General features: G+C 43.6%; 1 protein-coding gene across 1 annotated transcript in view; it reads right to left on the bottom strand.

The window, feature by feature from the left end:
- Positions 1-16,767, bottom strand: part of LOC311522255 (SITS-binding protein-like) — a 69,478-nt gene that overhangs the window by 18,903 nt on the left and 33,808 nt on the right. Inside the window, exons 10-11 of the mRNA XM_084631366.1 lie at positions 14,011-14,147; positions 532-653 (exon numbers count right to left, since the gene is read on the bottom strand). Coding sequence (XP_084487492.1) covers positions 532-653; positions 14,011-14,147 — 259 coding nt within the window. The remainder of the gene's footprint in view (positions 1-531; positions 654-14,010; positions 14,148-16,767) is intronic.

Raw genomic sequence — 16,767 nt, 5'->3', positions numbered from 1 at the left:
CAGACCCTAGATATAAACATCTGGGGTTCCAGAAGCAGGGTGTTCGCACTGAACTGCTCTTGTCCTGGAATTCACTTCCTTCTCTGATCTGACTGAGCCCAGGTTTGTTGATTTCAGTGGGAGATGAAGGTTCTCAGCATTATTGAAAATCCACCCACACTTGTTTAGGAATCTATGGATTTAGGAGCCTGACTTCTTATTGGTTATTTGTTCCTGTTACTTTGGGATTACTTAATGTTTCCAATTTAGAAACACTGAACAGAAATGAAAATCCATTCTTCAGATTGTGTCGGGGGAGCTTGTATTAATGATTTTTATTATTTTTTTTAAACTCTGAATTCTGAACCTTTTGGCCTTAAACATCTCTGTGCCTCAGCTTGTTCACCTGTAAAAAAGAGAGAGTAATACCAGCCTCACGGGGGTGTTATAAAGCTCTGTTGTGATCTTTGGATGAAAGGTGCTACAGGGCAGTTTAGCTGTCTTGTGTGCATCAGGGAGCATGCGTTGGTGTAGTACGTGGAGAGTACGTACCCATTTGTCACAGCAGACCCATGGTGGAGTGCTGAAGGACATCACAGGAAGGAACGTCACAATCTGCAACCAACGAATATACAGCTCTTCTTCTGTCAGGAACTCATTTGCCAGGGTCCCTCCTGCGCAGGACATATTCAGTTTGTGAAAAGGCAAATCAAAAGTGTATGTGGAACCCACACACCTCCTGGGTGTGGTGTTCTGTCCCCTCTAGTGGCACTGAGACCATTTAGAGATTAACAAGTCCGCTACAGCCTTAGCTAAGAGCCTTGTGGCTTTTAGCTCATGCAGTAGAGGCTCATGCATTTAGCTCCAGAGATCCCAGCTTCGATCCCGCCTGCCGAAGACTGGGGTCTGTTGATGTGACATTGGCAGTCATTTATAATGAGATGCTCTAATCCCAGGATCTGTGTTGCTGCAAGGTAACCCTAGAAGTCCATAGTTTATCCACAGTACAGGCAGTAGCAGCTTCCCCTCCTGCCCCCAGCCCTGCAATGTAATTCAACCTGTTCTGGAGGGGTAAGAAAGTACTTCAGTCCTCAGGCCTATTCGCTCCTTAGCCTCTCTGTCAGACGGCAAATGAACATGCAAGTCAGAGGCCATGGCTGTGGACACTTTCCCACTGGGAAGAGGGCTGAAATCACTGACTCGTTACATACAGGCCACAGAACAGCTGGCACCTGTAACACGTCATCACTACTGAACAGGGAAAGCAATAAATGAGTGATGAAGAGGTGAAAGATTGCATTTTACAGTGGGCAAAATTTTCAAAAGCAGCTCAGTTCATTGATTTTCAAAGGGATTTAGGTTCCTAACTCTCTTTAGAAAATGTTGCCCACTATGAGCCCCACAGTATAATCCTTACCTCTTTACAGGAAGTACTATGTAATTCTTTGTTATTTGTATTGCAGTAACACCCAATGTCCCCAAATGAGAATGGTGACCCATGGTGCTAGGCGCTGTACATAAACATAGTCGCAAAAAGAAAAGGAGTACTTGTGGCACCTTAGAGACTAACCAATTTATTTGAGCATAAGCTTTCGTGAGCTACAGCTTACTTCATCGGATGCATCAACTGGAAGGGTGGAGTGAGAAAGCAGCTGGCATTATCAGATCAGGTTAACATTGCCTCAAGGGCCAGGACTACATAGGACACTTCACCTGCAAGCTATCCCTGGATACTGCTTTTTCCGGTATATTTTGTTCCAATTCCACATCCGCACCCCAAGCAAAATAAACTACACAGTAAAAGCACTGCTTTGCTGGCCTAACTGCACCTCCACTCAGGGCTTTTGGCAACACAACTATGACAGTCAGGCATCACAAAGCTTCGCACCTCTGACCAACCTAGCTGTTCCAGCAGAAGTCTATAGTGTAGAGATGGGAGATTGTCCAAATTTAGCAGTAGTCAAATTACCCAGGTAGACTTTGAAGCCTCTCTCATTTCCCACCTCACTAAGGAAAAATGGGTGCAGTAGACCTCACCTAGTGAGGTGGGAGAGGTCACATCTCTTCTGTGCTATGGTTTAGCTGGTGACATTTTTATGCCAGCCTGGGTTAGAAAGGGAGCAGTCCCTAGGACAACACTGTATAGATAGACCAGGACCAGATCCTCAGGCAATGTAAATCTTTATCCAAGTTATATGGAACTACATATAACTAAGGCTAAGGATCTGGCCCTGTGTATCTGCAGCAGAAAAACGATTTCTTTTGTTTTTGTTTTTACAAAAATCTAGATTTTTGTGAACAACAGATAATGCAACATTGGTAAGTAAAACTGGCTGCATTCTTTAAAAAAAAAAACCCACCGGAAAATAGTGTTTGTCAAAAATATTTGAGTGTGTGTGTGTGTGTGTGTGTGGAGGGGGGATTGTTTTGATTAAGTTTTTCATTTCCCAAAAGCATGTTGGGGGATTTTTTTTTCTTCAGAATATTTGGTTTTGAAATGACCAGGTAAAACCTACTTCTCCCTCCCACTTTCTGATAGTTTTTAGACTTTTGTCAGTTGGAAAACTAATAGCGTGTTGAAGCGTTAACACTTGAAAATATGGTTTTAAACAAGAAAAAAAGTGTTTCCCTCTCACTGGAAAAAGTTGAGAAACAGCAAGGAAGGGTGGGAAGGTGAAAAACAAAAACACCCCACTCTCACATATTTTTGGAATTTCCCATTGGGAAAATTTCAAAAGGGGATTTTTTTCCTACAAAAAATGTTTCAAGAAAAATCCCAGTTTTCCAGGCTTCTCTACTTGAAAGGGTAATAATACGTCTGAAAATATGTTAGTCTTATAAGGATTTTCCACTGTATAGAATTTAAGAAGAAGAAAGTCATAACAGCTACAGAAGCAAGCATGGTTCAGGACACCACAGACCAGATCCTCAGCTGGTGTAAACCAAGATAGCTTTGTTGAAGTCAATGCAGCAATGCTGACTTACCATCAGCTATGGATCTAACCCCACATGTTCCGCCACAGGTGGTTATGTGGAGACAAAAGTTTTCCAGAGAGTTTCAAAATGAGTACAATTGGTTGGTCTATGAACTGATCTATTGGTCTGACTGAATGGGACAGAGAGAGTGCAGGTAAGGAAGAAAAGGTTAATGTTACTGGCCATCTGACTGCTGAAATAAAATATGAATAAATAAATAAAATAAAATATAATTTAGGTCAGTCCATGCTATGGAGATTTAAAATTAATTAAGTGATGCAGTGGTAACTCCAGCTGGAGTATCACAGTGCACAGACTGTAGTGGTTAAATTACAGACAAATGTTCTAGATAAATCACCTGCTGAAAGAAGGAAAATCTTTAACTTTTTCTCTTGCCTTCTTTCTTTTCAGAACTGAATGGTTTAACAGTAATGCCAGGTTTCTGTAAGTCTTGTCAAAGAGAAAAGCAGCTACAGCACACCACTCCAGCAAGCTAAATATATACAATTTTATAAAATCACAGTGAAAACTGTCCTTTTCTGTAACTATTTTCTGCTGATTACCAGTATACTTATGTAAACAGAAGCTATTTCCTTTCTAATCAGCTTCCTCTTTCTCTCAGATTCATTCAAACACAATCCAGTGACTGTGAAAGTCATTTTGACATCACAAGACCCTAGACTGAGGAGTAACTGAATGAATCAAGCAGCAGTAGGGAAGAGATTATTATAAAACAAAGAAACTTTGTTTTGTTTTGCCAGAATCTTGGTAATTACCACTGAGAAAGGCATTATGGAGAGATGAATATCAGCAGAAAGCCAGAAGGCATTTGGACATGCAATATATTCCATTTTCCAATGTTCTCAGGAGATGAAATTCATCCTTTAGTAAGAGTCTACGCTGAGGATTTAAATGGGATTTAAATAATATACAGACCTTGTGCTGATCCTCTGCCCTGAGGGTGAATTTTACCCAGAGTGAGTAATATGGAATATGGGTGTCATGAGATTTCAAAAGTCATAAACTGGGGAAATAGATGGCTCTGGGATAGGAAGATTTTAATTTCTAAGTCGCCAGCTTGAATCCAGCCCAAGTTATTACTGGAAATGGGCATAGGCGCAGAGCTTAATTTGTACTGGGGCTTAGCTCTGGCACCTCTTTTCATGCTAGGGCACAGCCCGCATGCCTCTTTCGCCAGTGGCATTTAATAAGGCGTGCAATTCTACACCTGCGTGCAAGTCATGACCTTGTATATACTGTGAGTGCGAGGTCATGCTGTGCGGGTGATACCATTTTGTTCTACAAAATGGCATTCTCCATGCGGCATGACCTTGCCTGTATGGTGGACGCCATTTTGTTATGCTTGAGCCCCGCACTTCTTCCTTCTCAAATTAAACACTGCATCGGAGACCCTGGGCCAGATCCTCAGATAATTTAAATCGGTCTAGCTTCACTGACATCAACTGAATGCTTCTTGGTCTCAAGCAATAGGGGATTTAGGGCTTGGGAGCAGATTGGATAGCTGATCCTGCTATCACAGGACGGTGGCAACCTGGAGGTCCATGGTTTGTGCCCAGATTCATGACACTATGCCACAGGATTTAAATCCTTAGTTTTTTCCAAAGTTCTTCCAAACAAAATCAGTAGACTAGATATTGACCAAACACAGAGGGCACTGACCCCCAGACACAGCACTAGAAAGTTTCATGCAAAGAGTAGCACCACCGGGATTACTACACTCATTCTAGAGAAGAAACTGAGTTCAGATAGGGCCTGAGATGTATTCCTATTCTCCCTGGCTTTGTTGCTCCTTCCTTAAATAGCTTGGTGGTAATAACTGGATCTGCTCCATCACATGGAAAATGGTGGAGGGGGCAGGTACCAATGACTAATTTAGAAGAAACACATGGGATAAATGGACGCAGATTCCGATTCCCCTCTGAAACACTAGACAGTCGCTTGAGGGTTAAAAAAAAAAAAGGAAAGGAAAAGAAAAAGATAATGGAACTGGTTTAAATCAAAATTTTTGATTTAAAAACCTACTGCAGGAATTAAAAACCCAGATCCCCTTCTAATAGTAAGAGGCTTTCAGAAACAGAGCATTTGTTTTGGTATAGCTTTACAAGTAACAGCTCACTGTACGAATACAGAGCCCATACACTTCTACTACCTAAGCCTGGCAGGAAAGCTTCAATATTGAACTTGCTTCTCGTACACACCTCTTGCCACCAGCCTCCCTCATTTTTCTTCTTCATTATTTGTAGTGTGGGAGCACCCAGTGGCCTAAACCAGGATCAGAGCCCCACTGGGCTAGATGCTAGCACGAGCACACAAGTCCCTGCCCTGAAAGAATACAAGCTAGGAAGACACTTGTCAGCTTGTCTTTAACAGTACTGTGTGTGTTCACATGTGCCACAGTACAGGACAACCGTTAGCACCCTCACTGACTTCCTCTGGTGTTTTTCTCTCTATTATATTCTCCATGGGAATAGGTTGGGTTGCTAGTAGAGAGTTCAATGAAGATAGAAAAACTCTGTGCTGTATTACTGGCCAACATGTTCAAAAACAGAAGTTAGCTCCTAATGGAAAAGAGGATACTAAGGACAGACATGATAGCCGTCTTCAAATACTTGAAAGGCTACCATAAAAAAATGGAGAAAAATTGTTCTCTCTTGCCACAGAGGGCAGGACAAGAGGCAATGGGTTCAAACTACGCATGGCAGATTTAGATTAAATCTCAGGAAAAACTTCCTAACTGTAAGAACAGTAGGACAGTGAAACAGATGCCTAGGGAGGTTGTGGAAGCTCCTTCACTGGAGGTTTTCAAAAGGAGGCTCCATAGCCATCTGTCTTGGATGGTTTAGCCCAGGGGTGGGCAAACTTTTTGGCTCGAGTGCCACATCTGGGTATGAAAATTGTATGGCAGGCCATGAATGCTCACGGTTCCCAGCCAATGGGAGCTGCAGGGGCGGCGCTTGGGACAGGGGCAGCGTGCGGCGCCCCCTGGCTGCCACGACACATAGGAACAGGAGGCAGAACATGCTGCTGCTTCCGGGAGCCTCACAGCGCCATGGCACATGCAGAGCAGGGCAAGCCCCAGACCCTGCTCCCCGTCAGGAGCTTAAGGGCTAGATTAAAACATCTGAAGGGACGGATGCGGCCCCCAGGCTGTAGTTTGCCCACCCCTGGTTTAGACACAACAAATCCTGCATCTTGACAGGGGGTTAGACTAGATTACTTTTGTGGTGCCTTCTAACCTGATGATTCTATGTACCTAGATCAGTGGCTTGGTTATCAGATGCACTGACTTCCCATCATGCACTTTAACCTCAGAGGGAACTGTTGGGTGCTCAGTACTTTTGAAAATGGGGGCACTTATTTAGGTTTCTAAATATGGCTTTAGGAGCCTAGCTTTAGGTACCCACTTTTGAACATCTTGTCCAGCTATGTCTGCATTACCAGACATTTCAGAATCCCTGAGAGTAAAAAAAATCTCTCTCTAAAAGTATCCAACTTACCCATTTGTAAATCAAAAGCCTGGGGATGCTATTGGCCATGAACGTTATCACCCCAGTAAGTTGCTCCAAGTAGGGAGGCTTAAGAACAATACATCTAGAGGTGACGGGGCAAAAAACAGTGCTGCTCTGTACTTCAAGCTGGAGGGAGAGAATGCTCAAATTGGCAGGCACTTGAAGATCCTAACATTGGCTAAGGCTGTCTCCTACTAAAAGCTATTTTTAAAGCAGGAGAAAGGACTCAAACAGAAAAAAACCCTATTTTAAAAATGTGCTTGAAAAAGGTGACTGAAAAAATAACCATTTTAGACGGTGCAGGTAGCCCTCCCTACAGTTAAAGTTGCCCACAACTTTTCATTTGTAAGACCCTATTTTCTGTTGTTTATAACCTTGCCAAACTGAAACCCTTTGGCTGAAGTTTTCCACACTGGGTGTCTGCCTGTGGCTGAACTCTTTGGGGGAAACTTTCAGCAAAAATAATTCAGCTGTTTCCGAGAACAGGATAAGGAAAAAATATGTTGTCTTGCCCATGTTAGTGAAGTGGTTGTAGGAATGTTATTTTTAGAAGCGCTAATGTCTCCAGGCTTTGGAGCAGAGACTTGAAATTTGGCAAGGGGGTGGCCTTTGTGACAGGAAAGTGTCTTTTGCTGTTTCTATGAAAAAACTACCCAAATTTGTCCAAGAAAAAATTACCGTTCATATACACCCAATAGAGACGTGTTAGAGTTTGGCTTCTAAATTCTCCAACAAGTCTGTCTGTACTGAGCATGCTCCAGCCCCTCACAGCTCCTACATGCCGCTGGACTGTGCATGCACCATCCCCGCGGTGTTGGGGCTGAGCAGGACTTTCCCTGCAATTGCTGTTTCAGGCTGCTCTGGGACAGGGCGCTAGAACTGAGAGCAGGGACACTGTCTGCCCTGTGCTCTCAATGCTCCCCCTGCTGGCATCTAGGTCATGAGGAGAGAGAAGAAGTCGCATGACACAGAATGCAGTAGGGTAAGGAACATATGGTAGGGAGGACCTGGGTAGAGAGGGGTTGCAGATAATGCTAAGTATTCTGAAAATTCACACCCTAAGGGCCAGATTTTTAAAGCTATATAGGAGCCTAAAGACACAGATAGGTGTCTAGTACGATTTTCATAGGCACTCTTGAAAATCCCACTAGGCACCTATCTGCGGCCTTAGGCACCTAAATACCTTTAAGAATCAGGCCTTTAGCATCACATATCAGGCACCCAAAATTTGTGGACACTTTTGACTTTAATTTCGCTGTGTGTCAGTCCCACCATCTATAAAATGGAGATAATACCAATCCTACATGTCACGGGGATGTTATGAAAATAAATTAATTAATGTTTAATGAGAGCTATAGAAAAAAACCATGAGGAAATTAATTATTCTGTCCTTAGGGCAAGGTTTGAATAGTGTACATTAAATAAGGCCTAAGGCTATACACTGAGTGATGGGAATAAAACAAAATTCACTGACCAGCCTGCACTGAATGAGGGAAGAGTCCTGTGGAAAAGAATAGTATGTGCTCATGTCATTAAAGATTGTATCTTAATGGATATGCACAAGGGGCCAGATGAAAGTTGTGCAGGAAACCTAAATTCTGATCTTTTCTAAGTTTGTAATGCTTAATGTTGTTTTATATAATGTTATATATACACTTAAAGAAAAAAAAGGGGGAAATCTCATCATTATTAAGATAAACTCCTTTTAAGGGTATGCTTAGACAGGCCAATAATATACTTCTGGGTTTGGCTCTGCTAAAGCAAGTTTTAAATGCGAAAAATGAGCTGTATAAAACAATATTAAATTAGACCTGAGAGAAACTAAGTGCTGCTCTGGCCCTGCACTGCCTGAGGGAACTTTAGCCAAGCACGTTGTAAGCAGGAAGCCAGAAACGTCAAAGAAAGTGTAAACAACCTGTGCAGATGCGGCTCTAATGACAACTCTCTCCCGCCCCCACCCCCGCCTGCTCTGGGGGTGTTTTTCCCCACATCTCTCCTCTGCCAGGTGTGAATGATTCAAACAAACCCCACTGCAAGAGTGAGATGGTCAAAAAGGAGGAGGTTCTGAGGTACACAGACACAAGAGGCAGCAACTTCATATTAAATTACTAGCTCTTAATTACACAAAAGAAAAACAAAAAACAGTGCAGTTAAATGCAGCCTTACAACCTGGCATCCATCCATCCATCCATCCACCTCCTGGAGACAGGCCTGTCCTTGCCTACAGACAGCTCCCCAACCTGAAGCAAATACTCACCAGCAACCACATACCACACAACAGAACCACTAACCCAGGAACCTATCCTTGCAACAAAGCCCGTTGCCAACTGTGCCCACATAACTATTCAGGGGACACCATCACAGGGCCTAATAACATCAGCCACACTATCAGAGGCTCGTTCACCTGCACATCCACCAATGTGATATATGCCATCATGTGCCAGCAATGCCCCTCTGCCATGTACATCGGTCAAACTGGACAGTCTCTACGTAAAAGAATAAATGGACACAAATCAGATGTCAAGAATTATAACATTCATAAACCAGTTGGAGAACACTTCAATCTCTCTGGTCACGCGATTACAGACATGGAAGTTGTGATATTACAACAAAAAAACTTCAAATCCAGACTCCAGCGAGAAACTGTTGAATTGGAATTCATTTGCAAATTGGATACAATTAACTTAGGCTTGAATAGAGACTGGGAGTGGCTAAGTCATTATGCAAGGTAACCTATTTCCCCTTGTTTTTTCCTACCCCCCCCCTTCTCAGACATTCTTGCTAAACCCTGGATTTGTGCTGGAAATGGACCAACTTGATTATCATACACATTGTAAGGAGAGTGATCACTTTAGATAAGCTATTAGCAGCAGGAGAGTGGGGTGGGAGGAGGTATTTTTTCATGCTTTGTGTGTATATAAAAAGATCTTCTACACTTTCCACAGTATGCATCCGATGAAGTGAGCTGTAGCTCACGAAAGCTCATGCTCAAATAAATTGGTTAGTCTCTAAGGTGCCACAAGTACTCCTTTTCTTTTGGCCCAGGTCTGTCCCCTTCTATCAGGATCTTCACCAGTTTGAACCTCTACCATAATTGTGTCCCTATAGGGAGTGAGTGAACAGTCCCCCTCAGTTCTCCATCTAGGGTGAACAGGTTTCCTCCTTGAGGGCACAAGGCACCAGTCACTCTGATTTTGTCCACTGGGATAAGATGGGTTCTCCCAACAGGGCATGAGGCACCACTCAACCCGGCTGGCTCCGAGATGATGAACATGGCTCTCTACAAATGATCTGAGACATCTACACTGACCCGTGGTTGTGCCTCTGGAATGAACACAGTTCTGTCAAAAGGCCACTGAGCTGCCCATCAGCCCTGGCTTATGTCTTAACTTAGCAATGGTATCTCTATGCAAGGATCCTCTATGAATGATCCAGAGCTACATCCGTTGGATCATTTTGTAGGTTGCAATGGAGGAAGAGGAAGTTCCTTTCCCTCAGGAGACCTAGGTACTTTAGCAAACTGTGCTGTGGCTTTGTACTTGGACTACTGAGCCCACACCCCAATCAGCAGGGGGAGCTGTTGAGCAACTCCATAACTGGGCTGGAATAAGGGCTTCACACTGGGGTAAACTGCACCCAGTGCAAACGATGCTGCCTTCATGTAAGTAGAGTTTGCAGCGATGGTTGAACTCCCAGTGCTGATAAGTGTCACCATGAAAATACTGGCTGGTCAAGGGGCGGTGGGGAGCGGCAGGTCAAAAATAATCCGAGGGCGTTGGGAGCAGCCGTTTGTAAGGCTGTGGTCAGTGGGAGCTTGGCACCAAATTACTAATGAGGAGCAGAGCCCTAAGTATAGAAAATGGCACCCATGGATTGTACAGCTACTCTCCATTAGGCCTTTCATAAGGTATCCTCCTTCTCAGACCTGACTCGAGTGTGCTGGACTCGAATGCAGACTTCAGCTCAACCATTTTAAAGTGGCAGCAGAAATTCATAGAGTCCACCATTGTTCTTACCCTCTGAGTGGGGAGATGGCCTGGGGCAGGTGATGGCAAAAGCGTAACTACCAGGTAGCTATGCAGCCCGTAGAGCTCTAAGATGCAGCCTCTGTAGGCCCTCTTGGTACAGCCCTTGGCAGGTCCCAACACACAGGGCCGTCCCTAGGCATACGGAGGGCACCGGAAAATTTGGGGCACCACGCTCACTGGCACCCTCTCTTCTCTGGCTCCTCCCCCTTGCTGGGCCAGGGGGCTTCTCCCCGACCCCAGCTCCTCCTTCCCTCCCTCCCTCCTCAGCTGGCTGGCTGAGGGCTCCAGCCTCCGGCTCTGCCGCCCCAGCCCTGGGGAGCCCAGAGTGGCGTGGCGGCCTGGCCCACCACCGCCCGGAGTGGAGTCCTTCCCTGGACCCAGCCTGCCTGCGCCCCTCACAGGCCGGGGCCAGGTCAGGAGGAGCGAAACTTCCACATGGGGTGGGGGGGAGGTGGTGAGGGAGGGGACTTAAAGTGAGAGTGCACTCACTGTCTCTCACACTTCCCTAACCCACACACTGTCTCCCTCACACACAGACTGGCTCTCACACCCACATACACTCTGCCTCTCACGAGTCACAGTCCTCCAATACTGATTGTCTCAACCACACACACACACGTACACACACAGTTGTATCATTGTCGTTGTTATTACTGCTTGGTACTGCTCGGTCAAAATGTTTGTGGTGAGCCAGGAGTGGCAAGGGGCTGCAGGAGGGCTGTGGGCTCTGGCAAGATGCAGCCTCCACCTGACAGCGTGAAGCCTGCCGTGAGTCACTGCTGCAGCGTTTGCTGCGTACGAAGCTCCGTGTGTGTCAGCAATGGTGGTGGGAGGTCCTGGGGGTCTGTGCCCTCTTGACACACTGGGGTCAGTGGCACCAGCTGAGGACAGCCTTCAATGGAGCATAGGGGCACCAGTTTAATAATACTGCCTAGGGCCCCATAAATCATAGGACGGCCCTGCCAACATACACAAGAAACTTGCAAGAAACCTCTGCGCACGCACAATCTTGCATCCCTGGTCCAGGAGACTCTAGCACCAATAGCATTGCAGAGAAACTCCTGTGAGAGGCAGACTGGGGTGAGCATATGCCCGGCCCTGAGAAAAGGATGTGGATGGTGCTGCTGTACGTGCTTCCCCATTGCTCCCAGAGGTATCACCCTTGCCTCAGACACAAGGGACCAGACTCTGAGCTGATGTGAGTCAGCATAGCTACATAGACTCATAGACTTTAAGGTCAGAAGGGACCATTATGATCGTCTAGTCTGACCTCCTGCACAACGCAGGCCACAGAATCTCACCCACCCACTCCTGCAATAAACCTCTCACCTATGTCAGAGCTATTGAAGTCCTCAAATCATGGTTTAAAGACTTCAAAGTGCAGAGAATCCTCCAGCAAGTGACCCGTGACCCATGCTGCAGAGGAAGGCGAAAAATCCCAAGGTCTCTGCCAATCTGCCCTGGAGGAAAATTCCTTCCCGACCCCAAATATGGCGATCAGCTGAACCCTGAGCATGTGGGCAAGACTCACCAGCCAGACACCCAGGAAAGAATTCTCTGTAGTAACTCAGATCCCACCCTATCTAGTGTCCCTTCACAGGCCATTGGGCATCTTTACTGTTAATAGTCAAAGATCAATTAATTGCCAAAATTAGGCTATCCCATCATACCATCCCCTCCATAAATTTATCAAGTTTAGTCTTGAAGCCAGATATGTCTTTTGCCCCCACTGCTTCCCTTGGAAGTCTTTTCCAGAACTTCACTCCTCTGATGGTTAGAAACCTTCGTCTAATTTCAAGTCTAAACTTCCCAGTGGCCAGTTTGTATCCATTTGTTCTTGTGTCCACATTGGTACTGAGCTTAAATAATTCCTGTCCCTGCCTGGTATTTATCCCTGTGATATATTTATAGAGAGCAATCATATCTCCCCTCAGCCTTCTCTTGGTTAGGCTAAACAAGCCAAGCTCTTTGAGTCTCCTTTCATAAGACAGGTTTCAGAGTAACAGCCGTGTTAGTCTGTATTTGCAAAAAGAAAAGGAGTACTTGTGGCACATAAATTGGTTAGTCTCTAAGAAAAGGAGTACTTGTGGCACCTTAGAGACTAACCAATTTATTTGAGCATGAGCTTTCGTGAGCTACAGCTCACTTCATCGGATGCATGCCGTGGAAACTGCAGCAGGCTTTATTTATACACAGAGAATATGAAAAAATACTTAATTTAAACTTGGAGAGTGGTCAGTTTGGATGAGTGGATTTAAATTTGGAGAGTGGTCAGTTTGGATGAGTGGATTTAAACTTGGAGAGTGGTCAGTTTGGATGAGCTATTACCAGCAGGAGAGTGAGTTTGTGTGTGTATGGGGGTGGGGGGGATGTGAGAAAACCTGGATTTGTGCTGGAAATGGCCCACCTTAATTATGCACATTGTAGGGAGAATGGTCACTTTGGATGAGCTATTACCAGCAGGAGAGTGAGTTTGTGTGTGTGGTTTTTGGGAGGGGGGTGAGGGGGTGAGAGAACCTGGATTTGTGCAGGAAATGGCCCAACTTTATTATCATGCACATTGTGTAAAGAGTTGTCACTTTGGATGGGCTATCACTAGCAGGAGAGTGAATTTGTGTGGGGGGGTGGGGGGTGAGAAAACCTGGAATTGTGCTGGAAATGGCCCACCTGATGATCACTTTAGATAAGCTATTACCAGCAGGACAGTGGGGTGGGAGGAAGTATTTTTTCATATTCTCTGTGTATAAATAAAGCCTGCTGCAGTTTCCACGGCATGCATCCGATGAAGTGAGCTGTAGCTCACGAAAGCTCATGCTCAAATAAATTGGTTAGTCTCTAAGGTGCCACAAGTCCTCCTTTTCTTTTTGCGAATACAGACTAACACGGCTGTTACTCTGAAATTAGTCTCTAAAGTGCCACAAGTACTCCTTTTCTTTTTTCATAAGAGAGGCTTCATTGAATGGGGTTATGCTAACTTACACCAGGTGAGGCTCTGGCTCAATACCTCAAGGAGCTGGTGCACAGTTCCTTGGGCTCCCACTATGCCACATGGCCAGTTCACAGTCTACCCAAGAGACGAAAGTGGATGCCATCTATGCCAGTTTATACAAATTTACATGCAGTCCTCAGGCTCCTGGCATATTTTCAATGAGCTGGACCCAGTTAAGTTGCCCTTGGTACAAAATTAAGGAGTTCTTTGAAATCTAACCCCAGGGAACCTAGAATCATATGGGTTTCCTATTTAATTTGATAAAAACCTTTCTTTAAAATCCCTGGTTAATAAATCAAATAAACTTGATGTGGCATAGAATAGGATACCAACCCCCCCCCACCCCCGAGGCTGTGTCTTAATATAGCTTTCTATGGTTTTTAGCAGCTTGCTGATGGAGCTAACAGACCACATGCATTCTTCCTGCTGTAGCAAGAGGCAATGCTTCGACCTTACAAAATTCATGCAGAATGGTCGGGGATACGAACAGATCACAAAAATATATTACCTACAGCATCCGGAATGAAGAAGTTGTAGCCAAGAAGACTGTAGTGAAGCACAGAAGGTATAATTCCCTTCAAACCAGCGTAGCTCCAGTCCGACTGGAGCGGGGTCATTTGAATGAAGAGTGGCAGGTGGTTAGATCTAGGAGCAACAAGGGCAGATGAACAGCAAACCAGAAAAACACATGTAATGTTTAGTAAGCCAGGTTGCCTCAGCTCTTTCAGAAAGCATTGCCTGCCTCGCCCTGTGCTGTGACATCTGTCAACTGAGGGTGTGCGCATGCTGGAGCGAGAACAGATAGTCTGAACCCCTAGGTAGAGCTTGGGGTAGTTAGCCCGTCCTGCCACCTGTGTAGCCACAGATACACTGCTGTTTGTGTGTCTACCTAAACTGGAAATTACACCTCCAGTGCTAGTGTAGACATACTCTGAATGCTCATCCCTTCTAGAACAAGGCACCTTTTGCCATTTGCTTACATTTTTCAGTACCTAGATGACTTCAGTGTATTTTAGCAAGAGTTTATTTGTATGGTGATGTTGGAACAATTAATCTGTCTGGGTTTAGCAAAACGCTGTCCTCCCTGCTTTTGTCCTGAAATGGCTAGGTTTATTTCTAACTCTGCTCTTTCATTGTGCTGTCCTTGCAAAACTCTTAGTTTCATTTCATGTAAAGCTGGGTAACTTCATGTTCCAGTTAGGAATTCTGTTATTTTTGAGGTTATAATAGACATAGGTTTCACTTCATGAATTTCATATTTATCTACATTATTGTCTGGTGGTATTACTGTGTTTACTGCCCTGCTATTGGTATCAGCTGGGGCAAGTCTTTATTCAATTTTTATTTCAAGTATGGAATAATTCTCTCGAACTTCAGCATCACAAATTGGGATCTAGGTTGTGCTGAAGATTAAATCTAAACACATTTCCAAGCAGTCTTCAACCAGTTTATTAATGGCTCTTTTCGGGCGTGGGTACGTACATAACGTAAGACAAACACAAACACCTTCTTTTCAATCTAGAAGTCATTTCTTTCTGCCATGTTTAGGTATCATAAATCAAATGCAACAGGCTACTCTTCGAGTGCACAATACAGATAAAAATCAACAACTGGTCTAATAGAAGTTAAATTCATGGTTAGGTGCCTCTCCCTTGCTGTCTGCCAAAATCAGCGAAGTCTTTCATTGTGTTCTTTGAGGTCTCTAGCCCAAATCAGAATTTCATCCATTATGACTTTCACCCCTTAGAACTCCTCACAAGTCTTTACACTGTTTGATATGCTCTGGAACACAATTAACAATTAAAGGCACACCTTAAAACACCCAAACAGTGTCTGAAAAGTCACTAATTTAGAACTTGACACAATGCAGGTTCTTCATCTAACACTGAGAATATTTTTGGTACAAAGTGTTAGGCCCCCAATTCTTCAAGTTTTAGTCATATACAGTTCACATTTTCTGACTTTATTTAAACCACATGGATTGATACATATTCTTAATTCATTTGGCTTTCAGTTTACATGTCTAGAGTTAGATCTGTCTGTAAGTTGATCTAAATTTTCAGTAATTACTGTTTTTTCCATACAGTTAAAATTACACTTGTCAGTATCTATAAGCACAAATTTTTTCCCTTCATAATTGGACCACTAGAGTAAATTGACCTGTTTCTCTTAACTGGAATTTTTCTTTCAGATACCCTGAGTCTTTGAGGTCATTTGAGAAGTCTCTCCAAATACAGCCTACACTCTCTGTATGCAATTTTATGGTGTTTTCAGCAAACATATTTTTAACTAATTTTGTGGGTAGATAGGTTTTTAGTCTTCAACAGATGATACCATCTGCATTTAACTGTTCGAAAAGATATTATTTTTTACTGGTTTCTAAAGCAAATTGTAATAGTTATTTGCCTTTATACCAGTATTTTCTGACCTGAATATGAAACAAGCTTTACTTTAATTTTCTGTATCCTTTCCTTACCTACAGTATTAGATATTTAATGGAATAACACTACATTGTACTCCAGTGTCTAGGTTAAAAGGCTACAGTTCTATCATTAATGCTTAGCTGTATTTGTTAGTCTGCAGCAGTAAATTCTCCAGATACTACAAAAGAGATCTGAATTGTAGAATTGTTTGCCAAAACAGAGACACTCTTGAGTTTAACTACAGTTTTTGACATAGCCTTGAAAAATTATTTTTTCATTGCTTTCACACCATATTTGACCAAATGCTGGGTAATTCCTTGGCTAATGTTCTTGACAACATCTAATGGAGAGAGATTTTGATTTTGATTTCCTTCATTTCTAGTTTTGTCTCTTTAACATGACAAGACTGGACTATTGCTTATCTGTGCCAGATCATCAAAAGCCAAAATCTACATTTCACTCATTGGCCCAACAACATGTCTAAAATGTGGGTTAAATCATCTTTTCCACAAGTTTGCCTCACTTGGTCATTTTGTATTCCATATACAAGCCTCTTGATTATTAAGAGTCACATTATTCCCCAAATTCAAGTTTGAGCTTTAATCACCGAGTTAGTCACTTATAAATTAACTGACTCATATTGCCCTTGACTATGAATTTTTAAAAACTGAATGTCTCTCAGATGTAATATTTTTCAAGGTTTAAGTAATTCTAAAATCATAGACATGTAGGGCTGGAAGGGACTTCACAAGGTCATCTAGTCCTTCCCTCTGTGCTGAGGCAACATTAAGTAGACCTAGTCAATCCCTGACAATGTTTGTCTAACCCATTCTTTAAAACAT

This window comes from Lepidochelys olivacea (assembly GCF_965140295.1).
Source record: "Lepidochelys olivacea isolate rLepOli2 genome assembly, chromosome: 6".
Lineage (NCBI taxonomy): Eukaryota > Metazoa > Chordata > Testudines > Cheloniidae > Lepidochelys > Lepidochelys olivacea.
The sequence above is the reverse complement of the archived record's forward strand: the minus strand, read 5'-3'. Positions and strand labels throughout refer to the sequence as shown.